This window comes from Dipodomys merriami, unplaced genomic scaffold (assembly GCF_024711535.1).
Source record: "Dipodomys merriami isolate MVZ:Mamm:240054 unplaced genomic scaffold, mDipMer1.0.p SCAF_50, whole genome shotgun sequence".
NCBI classification, from domain to species: Eukaryota; Metazoa; Chordata; class Mammalia; order Rodentia; family Heteromyidae; genus Dipodomys; species Dipodomys merriami.
In genome coordinates this window covers 6,244,962-6,266,548 of record NW_027206069.1, presented here as the reverse complement: position 1 = coordinate 6,266,548, position 21,587 = coordinate 6,244,962, and the positions used below count along the sequence as shown (strand labels likewise).

General features: G+C 39.8%; 1 protein-coding gene across 9 annotated transcripts in view; it reads left to right on the top strand.

Moving 5' to 3' along the window:
• Vrk1 (VRK serine/threonine kinase 1) overlaps positions 1–21,587 on the top strand; it is a 78,010-nt gene that overhangs the window by 53,202 nt on the left and 3,221 nt on the right. For 5 of the 9 annotated variants that reach the window (XM_069997619.1, XM_069997620.1, XM_069997615.1 and 2 more), the window contains 3 exons: positions 676–854; positions 18,241–18,325; positions 19,536–19,607. In XM_069997619.1, coding sequence (XP_069853720.1) covers positions 676–854; positions 18,241–18,325; positions 19,536–19,607 — 336 coding nt within the window. The remainder of the gene's footprint in view (positions 1–675; positions 855–18,240; positions 18,326–19,535; positions 19,608–21,587) is intronic. The other 4 variants (XM_069997614.1, XM_069997621.1, XM_069997617.1 and 1 more) reach the window with 2 other exon arrangements.

Below are 21,587 nucleotides of genomic sequence, written 5' to 3'. Positions count from 1 at the left end.
TCCCTCCTCCCTCATTTCAACCAATGAAAAGGCTGCATATGGTGACAGATGCCTGTCATCTCCACTATGTAGGACATATCAATAAGAGCATCCAAGCTGGCTAGGGCATAAATGAGAGGCTATATTTAAAAAAATGAAAAAAGCCCAAAGGGCTAGGGTTCTGCATAGCACCTGCTTGGCAAGTGTGAGGCCCTGAGTTCAAAACTCAGTAGTGGGAAGTAGAGCTGTGCCTCAAGTGATGATAGATCACCAACCTTGAGTGGAAAAACTACAGGATAGCGCTTGGGCTCAAGGGACTGAGACTCGGCCCTCAGTACTGGCACAAAATAAAAAGAAAAACAAGAGTAGTATATCCTATTCCCAGTCTACTCTAGTTCTTTTTGTGCTTTTTGACATTTAAGTCTTAAGTAAATATTTTTTGTCTTTCACAATTACCATTTGTTTTTACAGTCTATCTAAAATTTTTTAAAATTTATTTTTATTTTGCTTACCTGTCAATTCCCAAATTAAAAACATACTTTTCATTGGACAAGTGATTGCAACAAAAGACTCTTCTTGACAAGATGTACACACACACATTCTCATTTTATGGTAGTCATAAATTATGTTCGTACAGGTAGGAGAACTAGATCAAATTTTGATTATAGTTTAGAAAAGGATGGTGTTATTTTTCAGGTGAAATTGCTAAATACTTGGAAACTGTGAAATTACTGAACTACACTGAGAAGCCTCTGTATCAGAATTTACGTGACATTCTTCTGCAAGGGCTAAAGGCCATAGGAAGTAAGGATGATGGTAAACTGGACCTGAGTGCTGTGGAGAATGGCGGTCTGAAATCCAAAGCAGTGACAAAGGTGAACTCTCACATCCTCCTCGCGCTTCTTACAAGTCAACCTGTGCTAATAGTGAAGTACAAGAATAACTCTGTGATGAAAATAATAGATTGTTTGACAATGAAATATTTATCACTTGCAAGGACAAACTCCTTTTACAGTGTAGCCAAAGTATAGAGGATTGTGGAAAATAACTATATAGGCTACTACTGGACATACATAGCTGCATATGTGTTAGGATGGTACCTTGTAATGCTGATAAGCCTGCAGAAGAATTTTGCTGACCCTGACCCAACTGATTATCTGCATCTTCCCCCTCAGTCATATCTTGGGCTCAATCTTAGCTCAGTTTTTCTGTGTTGATGGTGTGGTAATATTTGACCTCTTTAAACTGGGCAGATGTAATTGGTCTTTTTGTTGGTCTGTTCTGTCATTTGAACATTATTTTGCTGTTTAAGTGAATGTTGGAGAGCTCAAAGATCATCAAGGTCATCAAAATGATGACCTTAATGCTAGAAGTGTTTCAGAGTGTTTAGGACTCCTGAGAGCACCTTAGAATTTAGATTATAGAGGTCTGCATTAACTTCTACATGCACTATTGATTATTTTTTAAATAATTAGTTATATTTACTGGTTTCTTTTCTTAACTAAAATGACTTTTCTTTGTTTTTCATTTTTTAAGACAAGGTCTCATTATTGTAGCCAGGCTAGCCTCAAGCTTTCAATCTTCCTGCCCTTGCCTCCTGACTGCTCGGTTACAGGTGTGAGTTGCTTGGCTATCATCTAAATAAGCTGACGGTTTTATATGGGACAGGAAATCTTGTTAATGAAAAACCTTTTTCATATTATTAACTCTGCTATTAACTTCAAATTTCAGTAGGTTTCATCGGATCTCTCATAATTTTAAACTATGAGAAAAAGACTGGAAAACAGATTTTATCTTTAAAATCAGGAGCAGCCTATTAAGAGAGATTCCTGTCTTTAACTGACAAAGGTGATTAGTATCACAAAATTGGATCAGGAAAATCTGGTCTCATGGTAATGTCATTATACAATGTCATCTAGACACTCACAGCTGCATAGACATTGTTTTTTTAAAGTTTTGTCCTCAATTGCACCTGTTCATTTTTGCCATCTGCAAGTGTGCTGGGAACCAGATCCAGGACTGAAGGGAAGAGAAAGTGGAGCCCGTGTGCAGCGAACCTATTGTTCGCACGCAGGCTGAAGCAGACAGCATGCACTTTCTGCTCTGTCAGATTCCTTGGCATTAATATTTTCAGCTAGTTTCCTCTGAAGTTTACTGACTGTGGAGTCAAGATTTCTCCTGCAGAAGGAGCTTGTCCAAAGTACCCCACTCTCTGGAAATCCCTGTCTTTGTCCCTACAACACTGGGGTGAGCCTGGCTTCTGCAGGCTGGCTTACATGACACCAGAGTTCAAGCTGCCGCAGAGCTTCCCTCTGTGGCCCTGGACTTCTATCCGTCCTGATGGCTCCTGAAGCTGGGAATATCCTGTGGGGTCATCTGGATACAGCTTCACTTAAAGCGAAAGAAAAGGTTGCAACGTTGGGAGGCTCAGTTGATTAGTTGACTTTTTTTTGTATACTCACTGCTGACACAAGGCTAAACTTTGTAGTAAAAAGAAGTTAATTAAAATTCAGATTAGGTTGTGGTAAGGCCATCAAACTTCTTGATAGCTCTACAACTGAAGTGAGATGAATATTGTTAATTTTTCTTTCTTTTGTTTGCAATGTAAAGTAATTGGGCCAGACTAACTTTTAAAGCAGGGCTCTGCTGATGATATAGCTTTAAGGAAAAGACTTTTGCTCTTTGAGAAACTAGTATTCTGCCTTTTTTTCCCTGGTATTATTTTAAAGTAGTTGTACAAAGGGGCTACAATTCCATAAGTATAGTGTTTCTTGGTTAATGTCATATCATTCATTTTTCTCCTACACCTTTTTCCCATCCCTGCCCTCAAGTAGTAGTTCAGTGTTTACATTATTTCCATTGAATATGATGACTGCATTTGCTCATCATTCTGCTGTCCATTGTGTACTGCCCCTTTGCTCACTGCCCCCCCAAATTGTTTCCACTTACTGATACTTGTTTTGATAATAGTATATTAGTTGTTCAGTGGTGTTATAACTGAATTCTTCCACTAAGTGTACCTATGTTTTTAAAAGAGCAAAGTTTATAATAGCTTTCCCCTCCTCTGGTTACCAGGAAGCTGCATTTTCTCCCTGTTCCTTTTCTCCTTTTGAAGTCTTAAGTTACAAACTGTATAGTTACTAGGCTGAAGTCTTTTCTGGAAAGGGATAGGTTTAATAAACTCAATGTATATTTTTATGTTCCTAAGAGGTATCCTTTATAGTAGAATTTATAAGAATTGGTCAAAAGTAGAGAAGCAGAGTTTTATCCATTGTTTGCAACCATGCTTCATTATGGTGCTGTTTATTTGGAAACTAAAGTGAAATAGGAATATACCCCCTTGGAAATATTGTTAGCTCAATAGCCAAAGAGTTTTATTTAATGCACAGAACCTTGGAAATGTTTAAGCTGGAGAAGAAAGAGACTAAGTATAAATCTTGCTTTAAAAAGTACAGGGTTAGGGCTGGGAAGGTGGCTCAGTGGTAGAGCACTTGCCTTGCATGCATGAAGCACTGGGTTCGATTCCTCAGCACCACATAAGCAAAAAGAAAAAAGCCGGAAGTGGTGCTGTAGCTCAAGTGGTAGAGCGCTAGCCTTGAGCTGAAGAGCTGAGGGACAGCACCCAGGCCCAGAGTTCAGGCCCCACGACCAGAACCCCCCCCCAAAAAAAAAAAAAAAAAAAGTACAGGGTTAGCCAGATCCTGGCGGCTTAGCCTGTAATACTTAACTGGTAGGCAGAAATGAGGAGGATTGCAATTAGAGGCCAGCTCAGGCAAAAAGTTAGTTATACTCACCTTCACCAGCAAGCTGGGTGTGAGTGTCAGCACAGATAAGATCATGGTCTTAGCCTGGGCAAAAAACATGACACCATATTTGAAAAGTAGCTAAAGAGCAAAGGGTTGCTGGGTTTGGGTGGCTATTTCAAGTGATATGGTGGCTGCTTAGCAAGTGTGAGGGCCTCCCTAAGTTCAAATTCCAGTACCACCAAAGGGAAAAACTCACAATACCTGACCTTCCCATCTTGACATTACAATGCAATAGATTTAGTGTGTACTAAAATTGCATAGTTATATGCAGAAGTTCTAATTTATGTAACTAGTCTGAGCTAGGTCTCTGGAACTACAATTCTTCCCTAGCTGGGTGCTGGTGGCTCACGCCTATAATCCTAGCTACTCAAGAGGCTGAGATCTGAGGACTGCAATTCGAAGCCAGTCAGGGCAGGAAAGTCTGACTCTTACCTCTAATAAACTACTCTGAAAAAGCTAAAACTGGTTCTGTGGCTCAAATAGTAGTGTGCTAGCCTTGAGCAAAAGAAGTTCAGAGACAGAGCCTAGGTCCAGAGTTCAAGCCCCAGTACCAGGAAAAAAAAATTCTTCCCTGTAATGTTGGCTAAAAATAGCTTAGTTTACTGGAAGAAGCTCACCAAGTAAGAAGGACACGGATACTGCTATTAGCCATCTTCTTTTAGGGTGTTGACTAAGTTGCCTGTATAACTCCATAGAAAGTCTTGGTTTTCTAGAGCGTGGTCCTGTGGTTTTTATGGGTACCTTGCAGTTTCCTATTATGTATTAGCCCTGTCAGTAATGTGCATATACTCTTCTTTGCTTCTCTATTTTTTACCCCTACTATAAAATGATGTATGTATATCTGTCTCTATCTATCTATCTATCTATCTATCTATCTATCTATCTATCTATCTATCTATCTATCTATCTATCTATCTATCTATCTATCTCAGTTATATTTGCTGACTGGACTTGCCAACGTTTTCCTGAACAAAATTACTTCCCATAGTTAAATAATTGTCTGCTGGCACTGAGCCTGGAACCGGGCACAGAATTGAATGAGAGACTGTGGCTGTTCTGGTGGGCAGCTTCCTCCTGTCTCCCAGGGGATGGCATTGCACACGGTTTATGACATACCATGTGGCCTGGAGGGGACGTCTGAACTCATCCCAAGGATGAAACTGACTTGATCATGGCCTATGATTAATTTTTTTAATGTTGAATTCTATTTCAATGATTGTGTGTGTTTGTGTGTATGTGTGCATGCATGCACGTGTGCCAGCGTGGGGCCTGGACATTGACCCTGAGCTGTTTTGCTTAAGGCTGGCTCTCTACCACTTGAGCCACAGCTCTACTTCTGGCTTCTTGGGAGTTGATTGGAGATAAGAGTAATGAGGACTTTCTGCCTGGGCTGGCTTTGAACTGCATTTCTCAGATCTCAGCCTCCTGAGTAGCTAGGATGACAGGTGTGAGTTCCTGGTACCCAGCCATTTGCAAGAAATTTATTGTAAATTTTTGCATTGGTATTCCTCATGAGATTAATCTATTCTCTTTTTCTGGCTTCTGGTCTTGGAATGAGGGTAATACTGGCTTTACTGAACAATCTCGGCAGCGTTCCTTCTTTTTCTGTTTCAGGGAGAGTTTGTGGCGATTGGTGTTCTCTGAAGGTCTGGTAGTATTCAGCCATGAATCCATTTGGCTCTGGGCTTTTCTTTGTTGGGAGACTTTTTATTACTTCTTCAATCTTATTGCTTGTTACAGCTCTGAAGAATATTATTGGAATCTCTGTCAGGAAGCATGTTCATTTCAGACTAGGTTGCATTGCTATGGTTATATTCAGCTTCTGAACACGTCTCCAAAGCTGCCCTCTCAGTTTATATCCAACCCACCAGCAGTTACTGCCAATCATGGATACTAGACATTACATTATGTTTTATTTTACCTATTTTAGTGTATGTGCACTGATTTTTTTTTGTGTGTGTGTTGCCAGTAGTGGGGATTGAACTCAGGACCTTATGCTCTCACTGGGCTTTTTAGCTCCTGGTTTGTACTCTACTACTTTAGCCATACCTCTAGTCTAGCTTTTTACTGGTTAATTGGAGATGGAAGTCTTGGAGTTTGCTGCCTGGGCTGGCTTCCAACTGAGAACCTGAGATCTCAGCCTCCTGAGTAGTTAGGATCATCGGCGTGAGCCAGTGATTTGATTTCATTGAAGAATATTGTTGTGAGGGACCTTTTTGTATGCCTAGTGGCCTTATTGAGTTTTATTACTTTATATTTTTTATATTTATTACTTTATATTTTTGCATTTCAGTTTTTTTGCCCATTTGATATAATTTGTGGAGCCAGGTGCTGGTGGTTCATCCCTGTAATCCTAGCTACTCATGTGGCTGACATGTGAGGATTGTGGTTTGAAGCCAACCTGGCCAGACAAGTTTGTCAAACCCTTACCTCCAATTAATCACTCACAAGGCCTCAAGTTCAAGCTCCAATAATAATGCTCACGTGCTCACTTTCTCTCTCTTTCTCTCTCTCTCACATATACATACACAACACATACAACACATACACACACATACACATGAGTCTCTCTCTCTCTCTCTCTCTCTTTTCTCTTTCTCTCTCTTCCTAATGTTATCACCTTCCTTTTGATTTGCCAGAGTTTGAGTATGTGTGCTGCACATTCCACCTTCCAGTCTGTGATAAATCTTTTAATATAGTGTCTATTGATAGAAGTTCTTTTAGTGGAGCTGAATTGGTCAGTCTTACAGTTTATGGCTAATGCTTTTATATTGTATTTAGGCAAATTTTGCCAGCCTCAAGATCAAGATCATGAAGACCTTCACATTATTTCACAGAAGTAGATAAATTATGCATGGTGTAGCTATGTTGGGTATCTGGTTAATCTGGGCCATATGTTGAGAAGACCATAATGTACCCAGAGGATTACAGGGTAAATATGTTTGTTCCCTGACACATTGTTCTGTCCATCAGCCTGGTATGCATCAATCCTTGCACTAATGCCACTGGGCTTCATCGTTCTCTCTGACCCATGTAAGTCCTCCAACATTGCTTTAAGATTGTCTTTGCCCTTCTTGGCTCCTTTGAGTTTACATTTAAATCTTAAAGCAAGACTATTAATTTCCACAGAAGTATTCTTGAGATTTTGTTGGTTCAGTAGACCACTTTGGGAGGAAGCAACACCTTTGTAATATCCTTTTCCATAAACATGGTCTACTCCTCTCTCCATTTCCATGTTCTTCCACTTAGTTCAGTTGTAGCGGTGCTTTTTGTGTTGGTAAAATGGTGTAATTGGTCCTCTTGTTTCTTGTTTCCTTTCTTTTCTTCTCTTTTCTTTATCTGTGATTACCCCAAAGTTACCTTTCTTTTTCCTTTGTTGTAAGGTAAATCATCCCAGAAGCCACATTTTAAAATATAGAATATTGGAGTCTTTATTATATAGTTAACAGGCTGCAGGCTGCCAGTTGTTACAAAGGCCTGCAGCATGCAAGTACATATAACATACTAAAAAGAAAAGAAATAATAAGAACAATACCAATAAGCCAATTTAGCTCCAATGGAGAGCTGAATTGGGACGCCATGATGACTGGAGATGAGCCAGGAGACAGGACACAGGACACGACCACAGAGACACAGGTGGCATGGAGTCCTGGCAGCTAGGCGGTCCGAGCCTAAATAGGTGGGAGCAGGGGCATATCCTCAGGAAATTCCCAGTCCTAGGCACTAGGCTGACAGAGGCGGCACCTGCCTCCAGGTCCAGGCATGCCCATTACCTGGGAGGCAGGTGATGGCAGTGGGAGGGGTTCCTCCCCTCCCCTCCTTTCTACCCCCCCCCCCCCCCCCCCGCATGAAGACAAGATGCCAGACCCTGCCATCCACCACGTGGCCAATATGGCGCTGGCCAGACTTGACCTCCTTACTTCACCTTCTCCCCCTCACCTTTCTTTCTGAAGAACCATATTTTCTTTCTTTTAGATGTATATATGTATGTACACACTTTTTTTTTGTTTTGAGACAAGCCTTGTCTAGGCTGGTCTTGAACTGGCTTTTTGGCCCAGGCTGTTGCCAATTGCTGTCGTTATAAATATGTATCACCACACCCAGCTTTTTATGCTATTAATATTCCTTTTGTTTTCTCTTTTTGTCTTTTTGTATTTTAACTTGTTGACATACTTTTCCTCTTATTCTCATTCATGCTGAGCTTTATCTACACGTGAATATTGGGCTTCCACATCCTATGAACTGTTCTGATTTCCTCATAATTTGGACTTGTGGGCTTGATACTGTCTGTTGATTGTAGTTGCCTAAAGGTGTGAGTATTAGCAGAGGATCTGGTGAGCAATAGGGCAGAAGATGTTTTTTCTCATTTCCCTTCTCTTCCAAACTAGAAGAGTCAGAAATTTGAGTGATTGATTTGAGGTATTGTTAGTTAATCCACAGCGAAAGAAAGGCTTCATTGTTTTCTTTCACATAGTTTTAGCTCTTTTATGTGTTTCTTATTTATTTTCTTTTTTGTCATCTGTTCTGGTAATTCCCTTCTGATTGTTGAAAATACCTAATCCTGAATGGGTTCCATTATTCTGCCCCCTCTGTTTAGGCTTATTCTCTGCAGGAAGAGACAAAATGTCAGGTCTTGCTCTTGGTGGATTTCTGTGGGGATCTTGAGGGGCCTCCTGTTCCAAGGACTTTTCAGACCTTAATTTTCCAAGCTACCTTGTTTATACCTTCTAATTGGGATAACTGTAAAAAATTTCTGAGCAGTGTTTCCTTACAGCCTTCTTCCCATTGTGGTTTGGTGGCAAATGGCAGCCATGGTCTTTCCTGGAAATGGCTTCCAGCCTTATTGGCCAACACCATGGAGGCTGGTGGTGTGGAGCCACACCAAGCTGGCTTTTCATGCTTATTTGCCACTCGTTTCTAAAGGTTTTGGTGGGCTGGGGGAGTAGAGTGTGAAATGGTGAAATCTTATACCCTAAGTGCTCCTCTTTTTTATTTTTTTTATTTTAACTTGTTTGTGTGTGAACATTTTGAGCTAATTAGGCCCTTGTATCTTTTCCCACAAGAGACAACAGCTCAGCAACACCCAGAGCATCTCATGTTACAGTCAGTAAGACTTCAATTCTAGTTGTTTTTGTTTTTGTTTTATGTACTATATCAATTACTTATACTTAATGAGAAACTGATATTTTGTTACTATTCTTGTTATCTTTCCTTTTTACTGGATTAAATTTTAAGAGTATAAGTTCAAGTAACTTTTTTTTTTTTTTTTTTAAAGAGAACTGGGAATGGTAAACTTTCTGAGTCCTGGAAATTTGAAGTAGGCTATCTTTTGTTCTACTAAAGAGAAATATAGGGTTATTAACTGTAACAGTTCCTGTTCTTAACAGCCAAGTCATCTTCTAGCATCCACCTTTATTGTATTTCCATTTCTGGTGCTGGGGATTGAACCTAGGACCTTGTGCTTTTTTAGACAAGTGCTTTACTACTTGACCCATGTCCCCAGCCCTATTGTGTTTTGTTCTTTTTTTTTTTTTTTTTTTTGGTAGGAAAAAAATGGTTTTGTACATGGGATGAAACAATATAAATTCAAAACTTACAGATAAGGGTTAGCTCTATCACTCATCTCTTTAAAAAGTTTATATGAATATCCAGTCAAAATCAACAGGGTGTCCTTTTTTTTAAAAAAAACAACTAGATTTGTGTCTTTTCCATTCTTGAAGCTTCTTGCTTTCCCCTTTATCCTGGTATTCCCATTTCACAGTGATTTATTTTACTTTGCTCGTGACCCTCATTCATCCTTCCTGGTACTCAATGGTCACTCCATGTGTAAACATTTAATGCCTGTCTTCAACCCTTGAAAACTTCATCTTCCTATTCGTGAGTCCTTCTCCCCCCTCCCCCCCCCCCCCCCCCATCTACATTCTCTTCCTCTGGAACTCCTGCAATGCTCTCTGAACTCTGAAAGCCGACTTCTCTTCCTCACAGCTTCTAGGTTTTCTGTGAACTTGAGTTTTCCAACCTTAGCATGGTTCTGGTTATAACGTGGATTCTGGTTCATCGGCTTTCATCTACAGTTGTCCCTCATTATACCATGGTTCACTTACTGCGGCCTCACCGCATGGTAGTTTAAAAAAACAAAAAAACAATGAAAATAGCGATTCCTCACCAATCATAGGATTTATATTCCAGAGACCTCTATGACAGGTGAAAATCTGTGAAGTAGCAATAAGTGAACCACAGTATAGCGAGGGATGATTAATGCTGCTACTTGATGGACTTTCTCCTCTTGTAGGAGTCTCTGGAAGGTAATTCCTGTGATAGGTGAGGGATCACTATATTCTACTTTTCAGTCATAGTTTAAGGGATTGATTATTTTCTTGATACATTAGCTTTTTCTTGTTTCACTGGTATGACAGCCTCTTAATTTTCTTTGAGAATGATAATTATGATTTTTTTTAACTGTATTTTTTTTTGTCTTTTCTTTTTTTTGGTACTGGGGATCGAACCCAGGACGTTGCACTTGTTAGGCAGGCACTTTGCCACTGAGCTACATCCCAGCCCAGAGAATGATAATTATGATTTTTTTTAAAGAATGACTATTTTGGTGTGTATTGGGGTTGTTTTTTGTTTTTTGATTCTGTAACTTCCTTTAGAATTTGCCAGTCTTTGTACTTTAGCCCAAGATGGAACGCCTGTTACCATTGGTTGATGTTTGCACTACAGATGCCTCCTGCCAGTGATTTTAGTGGATGAGAGAGACTTGTGGCCAGATGGCTGGATTTCTTTTCTGGATGTCAGGACTCCCTGATTCTTCTGTTCTTTTGTCTAGTCTGTGAGGTGCTTTTAACACAATCCGTCAGGTCATTCTAATGCAGATTTTTATAAGACTAGATGTCATCCTGATGTGGGGAAGTTCCATCTGTTGAACTCAATGACAGTTCACAAATAATAAGAATAAGGATTTGGAGAAAAAAGGAAGAGTTTATGACTCTTGCCAGGCAAAATGAAGACCATCGCTTTGAAAAACATGAACTACTATCTGAAAAGCTGCAGTCGTGGCTCCCAGGAGCCTGGGCTTCCAGTCTTCGGGAGGATGGTGATCTCCTGTCCCCTCTCTTTCCCTGATGTGGAGGTGTCAGGCTCCAGGGTTGCCTTCCTTGCTGTCCTAAATGTTCCTTTACTTTCAGGGTCTGAGAGAATAGGAGAGAGCGGGATGACCTTGCCTGGAGCAGTGAAGACATTCTTGAGTTCCTTCACATAGAGGAATGGGGGGGGGGGGTCAGGAGGGAGATAGAACAAGGGGAAAGGGAAGTTTTTTTACCATCTGTGTAACTGAAAGCAGGCTGGTTGGTAAAGCAAAACTGCACTTGGGAGCCTGTCAGTATCCTGTGACAAGGCCTGCGTATGAGGGCCCTCTAGGAGCTTTCCGACCTCCCACCACCTGTACTGCACTACTCATAGAAATAAAGCACAAGCTGGAGAGAAAGCTCAGAGGTACATGCTAGCAGACCCCAGTTGATTTCCAACTATGGACAATAAAAGGCCATGTGGAGGAGGTGTGGGGGAGTGGGCAGGCCCCAGGAGGTTTTAAAATTTCCTAGCTAAGGCCATCATGCAGACATAGTTGGCAAACAGAGCCAATCAAAATATGAGCATCTGAATTCTAACTTGTAAGTAGAAAATAGTCTTTTCAAAGAGGCATAGAAGATACTGGGCATTTTAGACTTTGAATGGTAACATTTAGCAACCTAAGACCAATTTTTGTGTGTGGGCAGTGGTGCACACATATCCTATTTGGATCTTTGTAAGTACCTTGCCTGTAGGAGGAGGAGATATGGTATGGTATAAATGCCTTGAATGATACCTAGAGAAATTGATTTGGTAAAGTAATGAAAGGCCATGTTTATAAGGTACTCACAATTAGATGAGTACAGCTTTCTGTGCTATCACAGTTCTGACTTAGAGAAGGTTAAATATTTCTGTACCTTTATTTTTAATAGGACACGAATATAAAGACTTTGTATGGAAATAATAATGTAACCTACCTTGCTTTTAAGATTGCTTGGCGGGCTAAAAGGGAAGTACAAGGTGCTTGAAGCAGTGGCAGACGTATAGCATGTGAGTAGTAAATAAATGGCAACTACAGCATTATTACTGGTGCTATTATTTCAGCCATGACTTAGGTTTTCTCATCTTCCTGGGGTTTGATACAAGAAAATAAGATATACAATGTTTTTATTTGAATCTCTTACTACTTTCTTTAGAAGTAAGATAGTATATTCTTTAAATCCAGCCAGGCAGATGTGAATACTGCCTGGCTTGTGTTCTGCTTGGTGAACATATATGTTTTTAGTAGTAAAGGATTGTGAATAATTGGAAGCTAATTTCCTAATGGATGTCAGGATAGCGACTCCTGTGGAATAAAAGCTCCAGATGTAGCATCATGAATTTGTACTTTTACCTCGGAAACTGCCCATTGATAAAGTATAACACGTAACATAAAGCAGAAGGCCCCTGACCACTAAATTTGTGGCTGCTCTTTTTTGCCTTTGTGCTAACTAATAAGGTGTTTTGTGGATATAGATATTCTGAATGAAAATCTGTCCCTCTGTTGTTAGCAGTAATTCTAACATAGTCTGCTATGTTTTATAAGAAACTTGCTCATGTGTGGCTTGAGTCCAAACCTGCAAGACTAGAAGGGTTTGTTTTCATTGACCTGTTTATCTGCCTTAGTTTCCAGTGTTACAGCTTTCAAAAAGTCTATATTTCTCATTTTTCTTTGAAAGTTCTTTAGAAGACTTTTGTTCTGGTGGTAAGATACCGGCATTTTACACTTTAGGTGGTGGTGGTTGTTGTTGTTGTTATTATTATTATTATTTGGTCTGTTGTTGGGCTTGAACTCTGGGCTTGGGCGCTGTCCCTGCATTCTTCAGCTCAAGGCAAGCGCTCTACTGCTTGAGCCACAGTGCCACTTCCAGTTTTCTAGTGGTTTATTGGCGATAAGATCTTACGGACTTTTCTGCCTGGGCTGGCTTTGAACCATGATCCTCAGATCTCAGTCTCCTGAGTAGCTAGGATTACAGACGTGAGTCACTAGTGCCCGGCTAACTTTAGGTTATTATTATTATTATTATTATTATTTTTTTGGTCCAGTTGTGGGGCCTGAACTCTGGGCCTGGGCACTGTCCCTCAGCTCTTCAGCTCAAGGCTAGTGCTCTACCTCTTGAGCCACAGCAACACTTCCGGCTTTTTTCTTTTTGCTTATGTGGTGCTGAGGAATCGAACCCAGGGCCTCAGGCATGCAAGGCAAGCACTCTACCACTGAGCCACCTTCCCAGCCCAACTTTAGGTTATTATTAAACATGTATGTAGTACTTGGAATTTTGTGAGGACTTTAAGATGACTTTGTGCATGCTTTGAGTCATTCATACATGATACAAGGTGGAAATGTTCCAGGATCATGCAGCTCAATACACATTCAAATAATGGTTTTTCTCAGAGAAATTAAAGATACTTAAAAAAAAATCTAGTGATTTTAGGGATAAATTTAATGGCAATTAAGGCATAGCTAGCTACCCGTTTGCATCTCCCCACCAATTGTCCTTAAAACATGTTAGCGTTGCTAAAAGTTTTTGACACTAATGGTGCCAGTACTAAAGCCCTCTGAGGAAAGCATGAATGAGAGATGTCATACTTATTCTGACATCGTAGAGAATACCCTGACATACTAGTCTTCTAGATATTAATGCATTGGATCTCTGGAAGTCTTTCAGCTTGGTAAATGACTGCTAGTTCACTTGTGTGATGTGAATGATAGAATCACAACAGGCTATGGATGACAAGAAATTGGATGTGTTGTTTCAGAAGTGCAATAGTTATTAGTCTCTGAAAGGTTGATGAGATTAAGTTCCCATGGGAGTAGTCTTCCTGTAGATGTGTGACCAGGGCCTACCTTGTTTCTCAGGTCATCTGCCCATTAGCTGTTTTCTTAGGAAGAGGATGAGTGACAGGAAGGCTCCTGTGTAGCTCTTCTTCTGATTCCTTAGCAGGGCCAAACTGGAGGACACGGATGCGTTCTTAAACAAGTGTGTCCACACATTCTGCTACTTTTATGAAAACAGTGCTTTTATTCTGATAGCCACTCAACCAGGGCTCTTCTGTTTGTATATTGTGACATGACAAGTGCCTTCATAATTCTTGGCATACTTGTATGGATTAATGTTAATTTTTGGTACACATAGATGAGATTCTTAGAGTGAATTAGTAATTCTTCAAGATATTGTAATACTGGAACAAATTAATCTAGTAAAGAATTGGCATTCCAGACTTGGTATTTAAACATTTTGCTAAACTTTCCCCCCAGAATTGTTAATACTTAGCAGAATTACTTTAGTAATACTTTCTCTTCATCTTCCTATCTCCAGAGTAGATAACTTAAAAATATTGACAAGTGAAAGATCTAAATTAAATTAAAACAAATAATAAAATTAAGTATTGATTAAAGCCATGTATATATTGTATTTACCTAAGAGTTCTTAAGGGCACTGAAAGAATTTCTTTCACAGCTTTTACAAAAGGACAAACAGGTGTAGAAATCGAGCATATATGTTTAATTTTTATAGAAGCTTCACTGTGTGTGTCATGGTTGGGGATGAAGTCTGTCTCAGTGCTGGGCACATAGTACATGCTTAGTAAAGCATGTGGCAGTCTTCCTGTGCCTGTTTGGGCAGAGGCCAGAGCTGCCCCACGGTGGAAGGACGTTCTTTCCAGCATCCCTTATTCTCATTGCAGTCTTCATCACTGAGCTCATTTGAAAGAATGCAAGTGCTTTAGTGCATTGTAGCAGAACATATCACTCATCTCCTTGCCCATTTCCATCCTTTTCTCCTTCCTCTCACTGTTCCTACATTTTCTTAAATATATCTGTAATTATTTAGTACCCATTCAAATACTACACAGTTTTTGAGTCACTTGAAGGAAAGATATCAAAACCGCTCTGCACTATTATAACTGTACTGGGATAATTGCTCTGTGGGTGCAGATCCACAGATAATTTCATGTTATTCTGTTATGTTCCTCAGAGGTTAGAAAAAGGACAACCACTTGTCCTTGCCCTGAAGAACATGCACAGTAAGGAGGGAATGAAACTAGTCTCTAGGAAGTACACACCTCTGAGTGTACTATACACACCTGTGCACTACACACCACTTAGAGAGCACGTCAGAATAGAAATACACCTGGGAAATGATGGTCCTACTAAAGGGGAGGCAGCACAAGTGTGTGGGGAAGGAAGGCTGTGGAGAACAAGGAGCTTTGCCTTCATAGCTAAGTGAGAAATGCTGAGCTCATTCTCACTGGCCTTCTGCGTTCCCGCCAAAATTTTTAAATATTGTATTTTCCCTTCAAAGAAGATGTGTTGGTCTTTTCTTTTGTCCCATGTGATTCATGTAACAATGCATTGTTTTTAGTTAGAGTACAATTACTTTGAAAATAATATACATTTATTTGTATGGTGATGTCTAATCAGGTAACTAAGGTCACTGATGGGGCAGTCAGGCATTTCTACTCAAGGTTCTTTGGCACATATGTGACACCATACATTTGAAAGTTAGGTTGGATATTCTATGAATGCCTTTTGTAATAAGGGGGAGGAAACCCTACGAGTGCTCAATTTGGAGACCATGCATCGGACTGGTGTTTCTTAAAGGTAATATTTGGAGGCTGGACTTGGGAAACTGAAAATCAGTCTTCGGTTTTACCTCTGAATATTTTTACTCGTTTTCTGCATTGAAACGGCTTTACTGGTCTCCAGTCAGTGTTGACAATATAAGTAAATTATCAGTCCATATTCATCTAGCTGATATGTCTTCCTGTTCCTAAATTGGAAGTGAGAAGCTGCTAATTAAATTTTAATCTAGCAGATCTGCACACTTTAAAAGTACAAAGTGTAAAATGTATACTAATGCCCTTTGAAATAAACCTAATTTTGGAAGGTAATTTAGTTGTTCTCAGTTGAAAGGAGAGCCGATTCTAAGTGTATTTTATGTTATTTTTTTGTCATGCAATATTTTGCTTTTGTTTATAAGTGCAGATAAAGGCTCCTGTGCGCACTAGGAGAGAATGTGACAAAATCAGAGATTGGCATAGTCACTTTGTGAAGCCATTTTCAGTTAAAAGGGAAGGACACATGAACTATCTGAAACCTAAGGACACTGCTAATTAAAAGGAAGCATTTGGAGATGCTGGATGGAAGCTTGTAACACACTGTTTGGAATTTTCCTCATTACCTTACAAAATGAATGCCATACTTAGATTCTATTAAACTTCAAGGGTTTTGCTTTGTTTTTTAATTGGCGATCTTTAGAAATATTGGCCCTTTCTATCCAAACTACATATGTTGTCAGAAAAGTTGGGCCTGAGCTACCTGGTTGTAGTGTGGATTAATGTAATCGCTGCTTTTCTCTAATACATGCTGTTTAAAGCACAGGTGTTTCTTTGTTGGCTGAATACTGTCTGATTTTCATTACCGTGTAATTTACCTGCATGAAGATTAAGAAAGCTCCTTCTTATTAAATAAGCTTGAAAACAAGATGAATGCACTAGGTTCCTTGGTACAAAATATTGGATAGCTCCTTTTATAATGAGCATTTAAAAACTTGCCCTCCAAAACCTAGAAAATGCATTCTCTCCTGTATGGAAAGCGATACAGGACTGAAATATTCCTCCTTAATTTTGGTCTGAACGAACAAAAGTGTCTGTGTTTATTCCTGCCTAATGCATCACAAATCTGCTGACATGCTAACCTTGGAGTCTTGGCTGGCGTTAATCAGGCCTGCGCACCGGCAGGAAAGATGTACCTAATGCACTCCATCAGTGCAGTTTGCATATGGAAGTTCTCACAGGGGAGCTGCCCTGTGCCAGCTGAGGGTTACCTGCCCACTGCAGTTATTGTATGTAATTATCGAACCAATCTGTTCAGCCCAGCAGGGTTTAGATGGTAATCATGAAGCAACACTTTGGAAAAGAAAGATGGAAGGCACTTTCCCCTCTCCTATCAGTTATGTGAAGTTGTAGTGACTCTTATAGCTATGATTGAGAAACAATACCTTCATACACAAATCCGTTAAATGAATCCCTTTTAAAGTTACTTAGGGTTATTAAGTTTTGAATATGTGAAACCTTTTCTTTCGGAGCATGGTGGGTTTCTCTGAGTCCTGATCTTTCCACAGTCACCTCAGGCATTTAGGATTGTGATGTATAGATAATAATAGTTCTGACCATTTGAAGGCTTTAAGATAATGGCGCTTGCACAGACTTTACAGCCTTCTTGTACAGTTCTCTGAGGCACAGGGCCCATGTCCGCCGTCAGGGACCATAGCAGTTGTCAGCACGTTCATCTTCCTTCAGAGCTATCACAGAATGGTCACAGCAAGCAGTATTCTCATATGAAGTCTAATGTGTCCATTGTTAGGAAATACAAATGGGACATCCTTGCTGCATTGTGATCCTGTGAAATTTGAGACAGATTGTTTCCTAAATGATCTCTACTTACTTTAGCAAAATGAGATAAGTTATAAATTAAACTTTGGATTTTTGCACATTGAAATTTGAAACAACATGGGATAAAGTTATGACAAATACAGAAGTTTTACGTTTGTTATGAGTGTCCTTCTGTGCTTAGACAAACATTACATAATTTGACTTTGGACTGGATTCGGTAGTGTATGTTATAGCGACAGGATTTAATAAAAAACAGATTCATGCACCTTTGGGAAGAAGGAAAAGTGACAGGATATCATCACTGTCTCCCAAAATACCTAGCTGGGAAGATAAATAGGAAGAGGAGTGGCCGAAGAGATGGTGGGAAATCCACATGCTTTTTAAGGTTTTAGGAGCGTGTTATACTTTGATGGTTATTCATTTACTGTAAAGTTTGTGGCCCTCTTACTTAAACATTTAGTAAAATGTAATGTAGAAGAGAAACATTGGTTAGAAATGTGTCCTTGCTTATTATTGAGGAGGACTTTACCAACCACTGTTAGGTTGTGTATGTGAGGCAGAGCATGTGTTATTTCTCAGGTAGTTCTCCTGTCCCCTCTCCTTTCCCCCACCCCCTCCCCAATTGTGGATAGTTGCTCTGATCAGCAATGTGATCAGCAACAGCTGACATAGCTTTTAGTGATGAAGTTAGACTTGATCATCAGTAAAACACTCAGAATTCAGACTGACTACGTATGTAGCTAGAAGTTCTCTTCTGTTTTGTTCCACTCCCATTTCTTCCTCACAAATCATGATATTGAAGTTGGGAATATTCTTCCTATGTTTTGTCACAGCCCTATTTAGACATATGTATACCAGTGTATGTTGTTTGTGTATTTATTTCTTTGACTATCAGACCATATCTCCTCTCTCTCTCTCTCTCTCTCTCTCTGTCTTTTAAATTTTTATCCATAAGAAGCGAAAGAAAGATGAAAGCACAGCTTCCAGTGTTGAAGATATGGAATGCTCAAGCACACAGACAGAGGAGGCCATCCAGACCCGTAAGTTGAGCACTTTTGCCTAACTTCTTCCGCATGTTGGTACAGATTTGCATTTTCTCCCACTAGATGAGGAGGTAACCTTTGGGTTCATAGTACTTTGAGTTTACTATAAATATCACAAATAGAGCTTATATCTGCATAGTATGTGCTGGGATATCTTCTGTAAATACTCTATGGTTTCCTTTTCACAGCAGTCATGAAGTTGGGGATGGGGAGCTGCCCTCACTGTGACTACTTAAATGTCAGTGCCATTGTGACAGGGAGAGAGGTAGAGAATTCTTCACTGTTAGGCAGTAGCTCTGCACTCCCTCACATTTGTCCACCTAACTTGAAGGATGTAGTGAAGTTAGTACCTGTGAGCTTCCGCTTGCCTGAATTGCCTGATATTTCCCCGTAAAGTCTATCTAACAGCTCTTCTCTTCACAAGTCAGGAGGAAAGGGGGTAAAGCTTGGACACTTCTCAAAACTCTTGAAGTGAAGTTGTTTCTTAGGTGGCTTATCAGCAGGTGCAGAAGGTACTTCCTATGGAGTAGTAGTTGTAGAAATGGATGTAGCAAAGACCACACATGTCAGCAAGTGGCACAATTAGTCAGTGTGTACCAGTCCAATGAGATGTTTTCCTTCACTCCACTCCATGGAGAGATGTAGTTCTGCCCACATCATCTTTTTTTTTAATATAATTTTTTATTATTATTAAGGTGTTGTACAGAGGGAGTTACCAAGTCAGATACATTTCTGTTTTTGGACAATGTCACCCCTTCCTTTGTTTTCCCTTTTTTTAAGACCTCTCCTCCATACCTCCATGTCTTTTGTTGGTCCTGATACAGTTTTTGATTTTCAGTGAGGAGACTTAAGTTTTGGTAAAAATTTTAGTATAGCGTGAATGCCTTTGTGAGCCAGGCCAACGCTGCATGCCCTTCCTTTTTGACAGTGGCCTGATGTGTGTGTGAGGAAAGCGAAGTACTGGAATTTCAAAGGAGTGATCTTTGTCCTGAGCTGAAGAACATTTTCTACATTATCTATTATGGATAGGACATCATTATGTTTATGTTCATTTGCTTAGAATCCTTAGGATGCCCGCAGAGGCCTTTCCTCTGGAGGTCCAAAGTTTTGAAGTCGTCCCCCCGTTTTTTTCTGCTGCTGTCAATCCATTTGCTACTGTTTTGGTTTTTTATTTCCTCCTCCCCTGTCTTGTTCATTTTGTTACTAGGAAGTGAGGACTCCCGAGGAGCAATACATGGAAGCATGTCTCAGCCAGAGGCTAGCAGCAGCAGCTATGACAGTGAGTGGGGACAAATTAAGGAGCTCACTCCTGTAATCCTAGTCACTTTAGGAGGCTGAGATTTGGAAGATCATGGTTCAAAGCCAGCTGGTCAGAACAATCTGAGACTCCCATCTCCAATTAACCAGCCGTGTCAGACTGCAGGGTATGGTTCAAGTAGTAGAGTACCAGCCTGTGCAAGAAGGCTGAGTTAGAGCTCATGGCCCTGAGTGCAGTCACTGGTACCAGCACCAAAAAGGGGGAAAAATGCAGGAGCATCTATTAGAGTGATATCTTGCTTTAAAAGAAGTCCCTTGAATTTTACAAGTAGCAGTTTCAGTTTAGGAAAGGCCCTGAATTGTTAGGCTGATGTTGGGCCCTAGCTCTTAAAGACAGGTCTCAAGCTTTGAACCGGGAAGTCTTATGCTCTCTTCAGTGACTGCAGGTCACGTGCTATCTGAACTTTGCTTAATGAGCACCAGAGCTTCAGATCGATGAGTGAGCTTAAATCTAGTTTTAACTATGGGAAATGTTTCTAGTGCCTAAAATTTTAACATGAATTCTTCTTGCTAATAGTTCCTCATGTCAGAATAGGATTTTTGTTATTTTATTAATGAGGAAAGAGACTAGACATAACTGAAGGAGAACAATTCAGATTTTTGATACTGCATTTTTAAGATAAGTAAATCAATTTCTCGTTATTCATATAGAATCTGAGTTTCTTTGTTTAGATTAAAAAAATATTTCCCTAGCCAGGCCCTGGTGGCTCACACCTGTAATCCTAGCTTCTCAGGAGGCTGAGATCCTCAGATCGTGGTTCAAAGCCAGCCTGGACAGGAAAGTTCCCTGTGACACTCGTCTTCAGTTAACCACCAGAAAACTGGAAGTGACGCTGTGGTTCAAGGTGGTAGAGCACTAGCCTTGAGCAAAAGAGCTTAGGGACAGCACCCAGGCCCCGAGTTCAAGCCCCATGACAGAAAAAAAAACAAAAATTTCCGTTGTAGTTCTTTTGGTCCCCCTAAAGTACAAGCCAGTTAAGATATCTGACATCAAAACATTCATAAAAGGGAAATATTTCCCCAAATGGTAAAATGTTATTGTTTCTAGCAAAAAAAAAGGGAAAAAAGGATTTGCATGAAAAAGTATATAATTATATATATTTTAAAATACAAATCCATATATATTTTATAGATTCAGCAGCTTAAAGTAATTTGAAGGAGCAGGCTTGGTACTACATTTGGAGTTTTTAATTTTTACGACATATGTAATGCAATTTAGTGCATTTTGTGGTTGAGAGCTCTAAGATTTCATGTCATAAATGTATTTCAAGAATGGTTACCTCTAACAACAGCTTTAGAAATGTCAGTTTCTTCATTAACAATTTTATTTTCAAACACAGTTTATGGTTTACAATATGGTGAGAGATTTTTCTCACTGTGTGATCTTTCAGAATGCTGTGCCTAGCAAGATGGAGCAACTTTCCTTTAATATCTATTTAGACCATTGTAAAAACGTGTATAATTTTCTTGATACACCTAAACTCATTTTGAATAGCTGGGGGTCTATTGTGTGGGAACATATTCTGAAAGCTTTCCCCATGTGTATTGTGTAGGTTTTCTCAGAGAAAGAGAGGGGTGATGGGGGGGTGTTCGGGAAGAACAGAGGCCTCTAATCCTTTTATTTTTATGCAAGGCATAATTTTTACCAATTGAGAAAATTTGGTTATTTGCTGCAAGTAATTTTTCTCCCTCAGAAAATGATTAGTCTTAAAAAAAATCATGCATATTCTGGCACTTGAAACCATCCCAATATTTCAGAATTGTACTAAAAATTAGTTAGTGTAGTCATGATATTTATGGCTGGTATACTCTGGTTCCTGAAATGGAGACTTCTTGTTGGAGTTCATTTTGAAGTCCTGTGGGTTTGGACATCTTCTGCATTCTGTGTGACACACACATTAAGGCACTGCACCAGGAAATCTCCCACTCCCACTTCTCGCAT